General features: G+C 35.4%; 4 protein-coding genes across 6 annotated transcripts in view; 3 read left to right on the plus strand and 1 right to left on the minus strand.

Annotated features, from left to right (window-relative positions):
- The window catches only part of LOC124152122 (organic cation transporter protein-like), a 30,363-nt gene that overhangs the window by 2,168 nt on the left and 15,393 nt on the right, over positions 1-12,802 (plus strand). Inside the window, exon 2 of the mRNA XM_048388778.1 lies at positions 2,403-2,456. The gene's annotated coding sequence lies outside the window, so the exon portion shown is untranslated. The remainder of the gene's footprint in view (positions 1-2,402; positions 2,457-12,802) is intronic.
- On the plus strand, positions 772-5,144 carry LOC125376796. Its single transcript, XM_048388776.1, has 4 exons — positions 772-778; positions 3,555-3,686; positions 3,967-4,114; positions 4,870-5,144. Exons 1-4 carry the CDS (start codon positions 772-774, stop codon positions 5,066-5,068), a joined length of 486 nt encoding a protein of 161 aa, XP_048244733.1. The 3' UTR covers positions 5,069-5,144.
- On the minus strand, positions 5,339-6,844 carry LOC124124739 (putative nuclease HARBI1). The gene is made up of 3 exons (XM_048388777.1): positions 6,693-6,844; positions 6,111-6,219; positions 5,339-5,539 (listed from the first exon to the last, which is right to left on the minus strand). Exons 1-3 carry the CDS (start codon positions 6,842-6,844, stop codon positions 5,339-5,341), a joined length of 462 nt encoding a protein of 153 aa, XP_048244734.1.
- On the plus strand, positions 7,813-11,239 carry LOC124126110. 3 transcript variants are annotated; one of them, XM_046489528.2, is made up of 4 exons: positions 7,813-8,282; positions 9,405-9,537; positions 9,844-9,991; positions 10,244-11,239. In XM_046489528.2, exons 1-4 carry the CDS (start codon positions 8,124-8,126, stop codon positions 10,413-10,415), a joined length of 612 nt encoding a protein of 203 aa, XP_046345484.2. In that variant the 5' UTR covers positions 7,813-8,123; the 3' UTR covers positions 10,416-11,239. The 3 variants fall into 3 exon arrangements, with proteins under 3 accessions (XP_046345484.2, XP_046345485.2, XP_046345486.2); XM_046489529.2 differs by having other exon boundaries at positions 7,813-8,279; XM_046489530.2 differs by having other exon boundaries at positions 7,813-8,270.

Here is a 12,802-nt window from a genome sequence, read left to right on the forward strand (position 1 = left end):
CAGAATGTTTGAAATTCTTTTGGAATGACCTTAGGAAATATTTAATAAATTCACTAAATTATGGATACAGAAATTATTCATTATCTATAACACAGAAACAGGGGCTTATTACTTGCTTACCAAAAGAAGATAAGCCAGAATTTGCGCCCAATGTCGTTGTTAAATACATCATAAAAACTTGCATCAGCAGTGATACAAAATAGAATTAAAACTGTCTTACCTGTTATAATCAATGAGGACCAAAAGAGATTTGTTCTATGGAGATATATTGGACAGGTGACTAGACTTACATATGGTTGAGTGGATTATACTTTTATTATTGATGCACTAAAATTCTTTCAATTTGGACCAAGAATTCAAAAATGGATAGCATCCTGTGTAGTAGTTAATGGATTTGCGAGTCCCTTTTTATGATATTAAGAGGCTGTCGTCAAGGTGACCCAGTGTCGTCATATATCTAATATATATAATATGTGCGGAGATTTTGGAAAAAATATGATAAGAAATTATTCTAAAATAAAAGGAATTGAGATAGGAAAAATTGAACAAAGTTGCTAGATTTTCTGGTCTTAAGGTCAATGCAGAGAAAACTAAACTAATTTGTATTGGTTCAAAAAAGAGATCAAGATATAAACTATGTAAGGATTGGCATCTAGACTGGACTAATACAAAGCTTAAACTATTAGGAATAAACTTTGATGTTGATTTAGATAATATTGTAGAGGATAATTATAAAATAAAGTTTGAACCAAATAAGAGAGAATTGAGCCTATGGGCGGTAAGAAATTAGACTCCAATAGGTAGAAATATAGTCCTAAAAAGCCTCTTATTGTCAAAATTGAATCATGTCTTTTCTTCCATACCCAACCCGCCAAAAGATGTGATTAGTACTTTTCAGAAAAGATGTTTTAAATTTATTTTAAAGGGAAAACAGGATAAAGAGAAAAGACAAATGATGTCTGAATCCCCAAAAGCCCAATCTTTTTTAAACATTGGTCAAGATATTATGAGACAATCTATATGGTTTAATGGTAGAATACAAATAGGAAATAGCCCAATCTCTTTTAAACATTGGTCAATCTCCTCGACCAACCATGCCACTCAGTATATCAACTCTGCCAAACCAAAATATAGGTAGTAAAGAATTTACAAGACTTTATCAGCACAGGAGTTTGTTAAGTTTCATGGCTTTGAAAAATGGGAAAGTATACTAAATAAGACATTTAGTGATGGCAGGAAGATGTTCTTAAAGTGAGGATGTTGGATGGTTTCAGTTTAAGATTAATCACTACATTCTTACAACTTACAAATATTTCTAAAAAATTAGATATGTTGACTCTCCTTTGCTTACTTTCTATACAAATCAACCTGAAACTGTAATCCATAGGTTATATAAGTGTTTACATGTAAGAAAGATTTGGGAGAAACTGTACATTTGGATAATATCCGTTGTGAAAAGAACCATTGATTTGAACAGAGAAAATGTTTTGTTTGGATTTCAAGGCAAACACAACAACCCATTGCATATTGTAACTTTAATAACAAAACAAGTAATATACAGACAATGTAGGTAAAGATTAATGCCACATTTTGAACACATACAACATGAGATATTTAGTTAATTACAATGCTGCAAAGGTAATGTTATTTACAAATTGTAACCATGCAAACTGTTTCAGGTTCTGGTCTTCCTTCCATACTTTGTTTAAAAACGAATCTGTATAAAGACACACTGATACAGTACGTTGACTTTATAGGCTAAGACCGCTTCCGTGGTCTAGTGGTAGAGCGTCTGCCCGGAGAGCGGAAGGTCCGGGGTTCGATCACTGACGGCGTCATACCAAAATACGTTAAAAGATGGTACTTGTTGATACCCTGTCTGGCGCTCGGGATTGAGGGGCTAAAACAAGGACTGGTCGGCTCGGAGTCAGTATACTGTGTCTGAGTGGGGTATTCATGTTAAACTGCAGCATGGTATCTCAGTGAGCTAGAACAATAAATAGGCATCAGTCCGGACTAGTACAAGCAGCCACACAAACACATACACGTACATGCACGTCACTATATAAGTGCAATAATCTTGGACGCGATGTTAAACCCCATTTCACCTCACCCTATAGGCTAAAATGTATATGTATGAAAAGATGTACATTTCTTGAATACCATGTACAACAATGTTACTGACACGACACACACGCATACATATAGGTATGCTGTACCTGCTGAGATGAATACAGAAATAAAAAAAAAGCTTTTTATATTCGGACGTGTTGCAGATGATCGGTCCAAGTTATTCGTTTTCAAGAACATTTACTGAAAACTTTCTCCCCTACTTTCCCTCTAATATCTGTAACCGCGCTACCTGCATCAGGTACTGCCTTACAGAAGACATTTGTTTACAGATTGCAAGTTTACTCTTCACCAAACTGGACGTTTATGCCCTGTGCTGTATAAAGGTGAGTAATGTTTGTTTTAAATGCGTTATAAAATAACCGCGAAATTGCTCATCAAACAATTCTGGTTGAATGAGGAAAGGTTAAAGAACCCTTCCATCTGTCCATGGTCATATATTGCCTTCAAAATGATATTTCAGGAATATTGCTAAAAGCGGCTGAAAATCATGCACACTCACAACTTTAGTTTTACATTTAGACCAGGGGCGGTATTCATAAAGAAACTAAGATTTTTCTTAAGTCTAAACTTAATTTTTAGAAATCTGACTTAGCTAAGTCTGAGACTTAACTTGATATTCATAAACATGCTAAGTCCGAAACGTAGTTAAGTCTCAAAAGAAAAACTAAGTCAGTTTCGTAGTACGTACCCGCGTGATCACTAGGGGGAATCCCAGCTATTTTTAAACTTCCGGTGGAACTCTTTAAAAAAAAAGGTCTGAACGTCTTTTTCGGTGGGATTTCCCGGTTGCTATTTACGGCAGACGACACACACAGCGAAACTTTGTCCACATTGCCAACGTCATGTCAGAGGCAGATATCGTTGTCTGTCACTCAGGCAGTCGTTGTACACAAATGTAGTATTTACACCAGACATGAGTTTTATAAAGTTATATTTTAGCAGTGAACATCTACTAATTTAACTTATCCGAGATATATTAGTGCGCCAATCAAGCGATTATAAATGCATAATTTACCACTGCATGTAGATTTAATGCAACATTCTACCACTGAGCATGAAATCATCACTATTGGTGATTGGTCCTGTTATCAGTGGAATTTAAGTCACCTCTGATATAGCCATAACATATTCTATTACTATCATAAACTGGGACATTTGTTATTTCCAATTTGAGTTTTTTAACTGACAGTGCCCTTGCAGCAGACTTGGGGCTAAATATGAAATCTTGAAGTGATATCCAAAATATTAACATCCTAATTGTCGGCTGAATAAATCAACTTGAGAAAAATATTTTTTATATATATTTGGGATCAGACTACTTTTTTAATATAATCTCAGCACCCTCACAAAATGCTTGGCCCCTTATTATCTTCATATTTCCACAATTGTAAGACACTTACTACTTTCCCTTAACTCTACAGGTTATTACAGCTACCCTCAATTCCTCTGGTTCACACCAGAGAACAAAGGAAGAGGTGGAAAAAAATGGAAGAACGTGAAAAGCCAGGCAAAACACAAGTACTCCGAATTTGGGAAACTGACAAAAGGAACTGGCAAGTACTTTTCTTCCCTTCATACATACTGTATACAAGTCAGGGTTATTGCATGACAACTCTTCTATCAATGGTCATTATAAATACGGTATTACCAATAGATCAATTATCAATCATAATGTTCTGTGTATTTTTGTATGAAGAATATTATTTCCAAAATACATTTAGATAATGATGATGATTAGAAATTTCATTGTCTTAACCCTTCCATTAACGAACATATATAATAAAATTTTAAATGATATAAAAAATTACAGTTTGTAATTAAATGTTTATACAGGAGGTGGACCAGCGCCAGCACCAATCAGCCCAGTGACCAATGCAGTCATTGATATCTTAGGCCAGGACAACGTGACCCTAACTGGTGTGCCAGGTTCAATTGACACGACAATGCTGCAGGTGCTGGATCTGATGCCACCTACTGACAGGTACATCAATGATATGAGATACCTTTCGGGTTAGAAAATTATCATGGTTCTGTTCTGACATAAATACTGGGTGCTTGGAAAGAGCTTATGGTATCACTATAGACGAGCTTGTATATGGCTTATCCTTAATGAGTCCAAATTGAAGTATTTTCTGAATGTTATTCTAGTATAGGTGATGAGAGATTTGCTTAAAGAAAATAGTTCAAGGCAATCTATAACACTATCTTTTGTCTTATTTGATATTATGTCTGGGAGATGGGATCTTGTTACCTTTGGCTAGTTTTTATCTAAAAGCTTTAAATCTATAAAACCATGTATACATAACTTTTGTTTTGTTGAATAGTATGTCTGGGAGATAGGTTCATGTTACCTTAGCTAGGCCAGCATCTATCTAAAAAGCTTTAACTGAAACTACTAATATTTGGTATTTGCATTTTCCCTGGATCCTAATATGTATAACTTGCTGTTCTGTAAGCACATGAAATTTTGTATAAATGTTACACCATGAATAACTTATAAAACCACTTGCTGTGGACCTAATTATTATTTGAAAACTTAGTATAAATGTATATTTTTGTATATAATATCAACACCTCAATTGTGCACAAATTAAGTCAATTGTTGTTTAAACAATTGTGATATGATTATAAATGTAAATGTTCTCATTATAATAACACAAAACAACAGGCTTGTTGAAATTGAAAAGAACATTTATGTGAAAATTACAATTAAAACTTTAATATTTTCTGTTTCAGGGAGATTTATGACACCGCCATGTCAGATCCACATCCTCAACCAGAAGGAGCCAACATGTATTCCAAGGAGCCAGATGTCACAGGGTCCCTCACTTCACCAACCGTGGAAACTCTGTTGAAGCAAAAATTAAAGCTTGAAATTGAATGCCTCACTTTGAAAAAGGAATACCTTAAATTGAAAATCACGAAACTGAATTAGCTAAAAGTATCATACATGTTGTTTGGGCACTAAAGAATTATTTATATATTTGAATATTAAATGTCACAATACATACTAAGCCAAATGTTATGATACAACAGATTCTGTAGAAAGAACATTGTGGAACATTTTTCAGAAAGAGTACATTGCATTTAGAATATTGCATATTTAAGACGGTGAGGGATAATTAAGATGATTAAAAACTAAAGATACTTTGCAAAGAATGTACTGCTGATACAAATTGGATTTATTATGAGGAAATGTTGAAAATTAAAATAAAATAATCTTACATGGAAAGTTGGTATTGGCAAAGTGCTCCCGGTATCTGAGTGCAGCTACTGGTGGAGCAGTCACTGCTTGAGCTCCATTCTGCCCATCAAGCCTGCCAAGTCCATCATGCCCATCAGTGGTTGAAACTGGGATATGTCTGTCCTTGCATATGTTGTGTAGGACAGCACATGCTATTATCACCTAAAATATGAAATCATTAATGATAAATTAACATCATTACACTTAACATTTAGGCTTTTACATGGCCTCAGTTGAACATACAAATGTTTATGTAAATAACGAATAAGTTCATACAACCCCATCATTTCCTGATCATCTCCACATGCACATTAACAATTCTATACTTCAAATATTTATGAATTTTCCCTTATCTGCTCCTAGTTATTACCAATCTACAACTGCCCTGTTATTGCCTTAAATATAAAACTGTATATATATTCACTTGATTTAGATACAAGTCAATCTGAACAAGTTCATGTCCATGTACAAACTTTAATAGACGATGAGCCACTGCATTGTTTTCATATTCTCAATGGCATTTGTTAACATAAATTCAAACAACCATGTTTGAAATAATTATGTAACTCAATAAAATCTTGTTGCTTTTTTCAATCATTGCTTTCCTCTCTAGGAATTGTTATTTTATATATTTATTGTCATTTAGCTTTGTTACATTTTTGTTCTGTTGAACTTATTTGTGTGGCAAATAAATAGTGCACACAAATTAACATTTGTTGATCATAATTTTTACCTTACAAGCCTTCTCAGGTTTTAACCTGATTTCCCCATGGAGAACAGGAAATCTGCGTTTCAGTTGACCAATGGCCCTTTCTACTATGCTCCTGGTTCTTTTGTGTGACCTGAAAAAAACATAACATATCAGAGTGTAACCTGTAACATTAATCTTCAACAGGGTTTAAGAAATATATATTTATCTTTTTATTGATAAATGTCACTTGTTGAAGAAATAATTTTGATCATGTGAAAACAATAATTTACACTTTGGATTATGTAGGAAATTCATACTGGTAATGTTTAAAAAAAATATTCCTAATTACCACAAATATTCAGCATGTTTACCAAAACAGCACATAATTACTTGCACATTTAGAACAACTAACAAAGACATAATAATAGATTTTGAAATAAAAACATATGGTTATGGTGTGAATAATATTCCGTATTTTTTTAAGAATGTTTTTGTATTTGCTTCGATTATCCAGACCAAATATTGCGTTTGTGCAATGGGCAAATATGTAATCGAGGTATATACAAGGGACATCACTCTAAGTTGTTAAATACGATCGGCAACGTAACACGAAACTTTACATACCTGTTGTAGTTTGTTTGTGGTCCCGGCAATGGTCTTAGGAAAGGGGTAAGCAGCCACTTCTTGCAGGGATAACCACTGTCACCGAGGAAGTGACATCCGATGGGGAGAACATTGCGCTCGAAAAGCTGGTAGAGCCCGCTGTTTGTCAACATGCGTGAATCGTGTGTCGATCCCGGCCACCGAGCAACAACGTCAATGACTCTGTCGTCGCTGTCAAAAGCGATCTGCGTATTTATGCTGTGATAGTGATGTCGGTTTACGAATTCAATTTCCTTTCACTGTTGGTGCCTGGATTTGTACGTGGGTTCCATCGATCACCCCGACAACTCCGGAAAAGTTCGCAATATGATAAAAGTTTGTTTGGTGACGCCTAATGTCCCCGAGTTGCAGGGGGAAGCGGACAAACTGTTTCACAATCCTTTCAGATGACAAACTGGTGATACACTGATTTACAACTCTGGAAATGGTGGGCTGGGTGACACCTTGATCATCTGCATTACACAACTGAAACTTTCCCGTTGCAAAGTACCTTAATGGGATCAGCGTCTTTTGTATCTCGTCAAGTGCGTGGTTACGGTTGGTTGCAGGCTCCACGTCAGCTGCTATTAAATTAGCTACGTACCTAATGCCATTTCCATCTAAACGGTATCGCCGTATCAACTCCTCATCGTTGTATTCAACAAGACTTTGTCTTCTTTGATGAAACGAACGACGACCTAGTGGTACGGCAGCCATTTTGTTTACTGACTTAAGTCAAACACCTTGTAGTTAAGCCTATCCCTACCCAGTCTTAAGATTTAAGTCAGAAATTGGTAAAACTTAAGCCTAAGTCGCTTCATGAATATGACTTAAGTAAAATCTTAAAACTTAAGTCAGAAAAGGTAAAAAACTTTGTTTTTTTCAAGACTTAAGTTTTTTTTCAGACTTAAGTTCTTTTATGAATACCGCCCCAGGTCTACATGTTAAGATAGTACTAATAGGGACTCCGTCTATGTGTACAATGCGCTGTGTTTGAACCGACTAAATGACCTGCCGCATATTTCATTAATCAAAGCTACCTAGTCCAGACTCTTAATAAAGAAAATACGGTATACTCAAAGGCTAATTCTCTGCGATCCTGGGGCCGTATTTATCAAACAACTTAGTTTTGGCTTTAAAAAAACCTTAAGTTTCTGAAAAATTACTTAGCCAAGTCAAAAACTTAAGTTGGTATTCACGAAGCGTCTAAGTAAAAAACTTAGCTAAGTCTGCCGTGAGAAACTAAGTCGATTTCACCGAATGCAAACACGTGATCACTAAGGACTATCCCAGCTATTTTTAGCCTACCAGTGGAACTCTTTTCACTAAGAGAGAGAAAAACGTCATCGGGGAATTCCCGGACAGCGCAGACGATAATAAACACCGCTGCGAGCTCCAAGATAGGCCCACGCCATGACCGAAGACGCGAAAAAGAGACGGCCAAACTTTACCAAAGAAGAATCGTTACTACTAGCAGAGCTGGTGGCATCAAACAAGGTGGTGCTTGAAGGAAAGTTTGGCCCCGGCATCACCTCCTTGAAGCGACAGGAGGCGTGGCAGGTACGTGAGGTAGTGAGTGTTTTTTTACTGTTTTTTTGAGAGGTTTAGCTGCTTACATCATTAATTTTACATACATATGTAGCAGACAAGGCCGTAATGCGTATCAAGGAATGCATGTGGTCGAATAATAACCAAGACGTTTTCCAACCTTCCATCATCACACTTCGTAAGTCCAGTACCACGGGAATGATATATTTTGGTCATATTTACACAATGAGACCCAAACAATTATATTCGTCTTTTTCAAGTTGCACTGTGGTTTGTTTCTTCATCGGGGTAGGCCTATTGTCTGTACCCCTAACAACTTTTACCCAAAATTTTAGGTGATTTTGAACCCAAACCAGTAGCCTAGATCTATGTCATTTTGTACTCCTTTTGGGGCATTTGCATTAGCTTCTAAAGTATACATTAGTCCTAGGCCTCATGTTAGTATCCTAAAGTTACATTACTATCACTTTCATGTCAAAAGCATACAATTAAGTTAGTTTAACTAATTTAACAATAACTTATTACAGGGTCAAGATGTCATTTCCATATCAAGACCAATCAATGTGTTCCTATGCATTAATTAGTAATAAATATATTGTGATGGATCTCATACAACCTCGATCTAGTGCTGCATAGTCATATTATGAACTTGATGAAATGTTATATTATGTAATGCACATATACTCTTGTTTACAATATTAATGTAAAACATATATGACAATATACTGAAATATGAATAATATTATTTTCTTAGTAACACAGTCCCATATAATTTTTGGTCGAAACAGCTTTGCTAAAACTGGGCTTTGGATACAAAATATGATACATATCGCAATACTCAGTTCATGATACACTATGTATCACGATACATAATTCACTTCAATTTTTATATTTCAATGGACATAAAAACTATTAAAAGGCTTAAAACATCATGAATAATTGGTCTCATGTTTAAAAATAAAGATATCTCTTTTCAATCAGTACTTTATTTCAGAAATCAATTTGAGTGTAATACCACAAGGACAGAAATTAAGTCTTAAAACTGGGTACAATGTACAGTGTGCATATAGCATGATTTAATACTGACAAAAATTATTAATGTAATTTGATGTGTTTTTCATTTGAGTTGTTATGTTTATATTGCAGATGATTACAGACACCCTTAATGCAAGCTTAATGCACAGGAGGACCAAGGAGGAGGTTGAAAAGAAATGGAAAAACCTGAAGAGCCAGTCAAAGAAAGCCTTTTCTAATTTAAGGCAGCAAACCATTGCCACTGGTAAACATACTTATGGATACATTAGTTTAGTTATTAAATAGTTTTGATAAAAAAGGTGACCTAAAATGATATAGTTAATGTGAAAGTGGAAAAAGGATATTGTCATCCCTTCACAGTTATTATTAAGACCTACATTGTAACTTGTTGCTGTATATTAAGAGTATAATTATACCAACACAAACCTATCTCAATGTTTGAAGGTCAAAAGAGTACTTGTCTCTATATTGTGTTGGTTTTGTGATAATATGTTTCTAAATACTATAACACCATTCACACTATAACCTATACTGCTTCTTGCACTTACAGGAGGCGGTCCACCTCCCATCCCTGTAAGTCCTGTCACAGATGCAGTTGTAGAGGCCATAGGGAGGGACAACATGTCTTTGACAGGAATATCCAACTCCTGTGATTCGACGGCCCTACAACTGCTTGATGTCATGACATCAAGAGAGAGGTACAAATGACATAAATGTTGATGTTGATATTGTACTAACATTATTGCATCACTTAGTATTTCATGTTTGTCAGCTTTGTTACATACTCCCCAAAATATATTTATGAAATCAAAATTTAAAGTATACTTCTTTAAAGTTCTTTCCCAATGTGTCTGCAACAGGCAGTCAATTTGCAATTATTGACAAGTCTCTGTATAAAAGCAAAACACAAGGCTCCGAATACACAAATAATGTATATATATTTCTTTCAGCGGTGAAGTTGAGGACATGGCCAATGTGTTCAACGTGCCAGAGAGGACTTGCCAGTGCCAGAATCAGACTTCTATGGAAGCATTAAACAAAGAAAAACTTGTATTAGAAATTGAATGTTTAAAATTAAGAAAAGAGTATCTAACAAAGAAAATTTACAAAGTAGAAGAATAGACTGTAAAGCTCATGTCACGCAAGTGGGGACCGACCATTTGATATTTGCTTGGGGGTAGGGGCTAGTATTATATTTTGTATCAAGATTAGATAGATTTTCAGCTACAGACACAGATATCGCTTTATTTAAAAATATGAGCTAAATGTTTTTAGAAAAACACCTTGCAACAATGTATTTTTCCCACCCGCCCCCGAATATCAAATGGGCTGTCCCTTAGGAAAATTTAAATTAATACTAAGTGCATACTTAGAGTAATAGTAATAGTAGCAGGAAATAACTTACATGGAAAGTAGGTGATTGCAAACTGTTCCCGATATCTCAACCCTGTTGCTGCAGGTGCAATGGCTGATAGACCTTGCATCTGTGCCCTTAGCTGTCCGGATTGGCTGTTTCCATGTACAACTGGCATAGGCACATTCCTGTCTTTGCTGAGGTTATGCAGCACTGCACAGGCAGTTATTACCTAGAAAAATGTTTAAAAAGCCTATTCAATACCCTTTCATGAACTGATGTGGCCTTAATCTAATGACAAATATTTCTAGAATGTGTTGAATTTGACAAAGAGTGAAATGTATGGTCTGTATTTCAAATATGTTATACTATGTACTGTTTGATCTCAGATATATTTGCCTAATTTTTTCCCTTAAGCTAGATATAAAATAAGTCAAAAGAAAATGAATATTGAACATCAATACAGATACAGATTATGAAATTGTGTTGACTTTTTTTACAATAACACATGACAGTGAGTGAGTGAGTGAGTGAGTTTAATGTCATATTGATGAAATGTTACTGTCTTCATTGAATAAAAAATTAATGTTCACCGTATTGTGTTTGTTTATTTATCAACCTACAGTATATCTAGTCCTGACAATAATAATGTGAAAAAGAAATAATTCCATTAAAGTGTAAGTCTATGAAGACTCTCCATTTTTTACTGAAATTGAATAAAAAGAAATGAAAACATTTTCTAATTTCTATACCTTGCACGCCTTCTGTGGGGAAAGTCTGATTTCCCCATGTAAAACATGAAACCGACGTTTCAGCTGCCCAATTCCCCTCTCCACACAACTCCTTGTTTTCTTATGTGATCTGACAATTGCAATGAATAATCATTATTAGCAGATAATCATATAAAATTTAAATTGGGAGTATAAGAAAAAGAAGAACACATTTTGCTATGTTCTCAGCGATAGAAACTAACATTTTCAATCCATTGGTCATTATAATGACAACATATTGCAAACCCCTTAATATTGCTGTTTCTTGTTATGTGTGTGGTTATATTTCATAGAATCAATGCTTCATACTAGTATGTTTTCATACATAAAAGAGAAGTGAGATAAAATGATTAATATTTCTTACTGATGAATACATAATCATACATATTTTTTACCTGATTTGCGACTTACATAATTTTACGACACTTAAGTAGGAATTAAACGGAATGATACTGAATAATACTTTACAGCAAATATGTGTAACTCTTCCATTCCGTTTTTAGGTTTGAGATAGTATTCTACCTAACCAGGGGAAGTCACTCTATTGCTGAGTGCTCGTAGTGAACTGAACGAAGTAATATTTATACCCGTTGTAGTTTGTCTGTGGTCCTTGGAGAGGACGCAAAAATGGTGTTAGGATCCATCTCCAACAAGGGTAGCCACTGTCTCCAAGCAGATGACAACTTACTGGTAGCCGGTTCCCCTCAAACATCTGACATAACCCACTTGTTGTCAAAATGCGGGAGTCGTGTGTTGAGCCAGGCCAACGTGCAACGATGTCGATTATATGATCGTCGCTGTCAAACACTATTTGTGTATTTACACTATGGTAATTATGCCTGTTGACAAATTCTTTCTCATTGACTGATGGGGCCTGAATCTGAATGTGGGTGCCATCAATTACCCCAACAATACCCGGGAAATTGGCAGTCTGATAGAAGCGCTGTTGATGGCGTCTTATTTCTTGGGGTTGTACAGGAAAGGTAACAAATCTACGAAGGATACGGTGACTTGTGAGGGAGTCAAGCGTTTGGAAAATCACCCGAGATATAGTGGGTTGGCTCAGACCATGGTCATCACCGTTACACATTTGAAACTTGCCAGTGGCAAGATAACGCAAAGTAACAAGCACCTTCGTAACGCAGGACACGGCACAGCTCCGCTGTGTTATAGGACTCAACTCCTGCTCAAGGATATCACAGATATAAACAATACTGTTCCTATCAAATCTGTACCGCTGTATCAGTTCATTGTCATCTAATGAATGTAGTATATCTCTTCTCTCATTAAATATTCTTGAATTGCGTCTGGCAGCCATTTTACATGACTTAAGTCAAACATACATGATTTAAGCCTAGCAAGGTGAGTCTTAATAGTTAAGTCAG

Source organism: Haliotis rufescens, unplaced genomic scaffold (assembly GCF_023055435.1).
Source record: "Haliotis rufescens isolate VD_foot unplaced genomic scaffold, xgHalRufe1.0.p SCAF_79, whole genome shotgun sequence".
NCBI classification, from domain to species: domain Eukaryota; kingdom Metazoa; phylum Mollusca; class Gastropoda; order Lepetellida; family Haliotidae; genus Haliotis; species Haliotis rufescens.

Coding starts and splice junctions, on each gene's coding strand:
- LOC124126110 (XM_046489528.2), top strand. CDS start 8,124: ATGACCGAAGACGCGAAAAAGAGACGGCCAAACTTTACCAAAGAAGAA. Junction 8,283..9,404: donor CGTGGCAGGTACGTGAGGTA/GTGAGTGTTTTT, acceptor TTTATATTGCAG/ATGATTACAGACACCCTTAA. Junction 9,538..9,843: donor GCAGCAAACCATTGCCACTG/GTAAACATACTT, acceptor TTGCACTTACAG/GAGGCGGTCCACCTCCCATC.
- LOC124124739 (XM_048388777.1), bottom strand. CDS start 6,844: ATGTTGACAAACAGCGGGCTCTACCAGCTTTTCGAGCGCAATGTTCTC. Junction 6,220..6,692: donor CCACAAACAAACTACAACAG/GTATGTAAAGTT, acceptor TGTTTTTTTCAG/GTCACACAAAAGAACCAGGA. Junction 5,540..6,110: donor AACCTGAGAAGGCTTGTAAG/GTAAAAATTATG, acceptor TTCATATTTTAG/GTGATAATAGCATGTGCTGT.
- LOC125376796 (XM_048388776.1), top strand. Junction 3,687..3,966: donor GAAACTGACAAAAGGAACTG/GCAAGTACTTTT, acceptor ATGTTTATACAG/GAGGTGGACCAGCGCCAGCA. Junction 4,115..4,869: donor CTGATGCCACCTACTGACAG/GTACATCAATGA, acceptor TTTCTGTTTCAG/GGAGATTTATGACACCGCCA.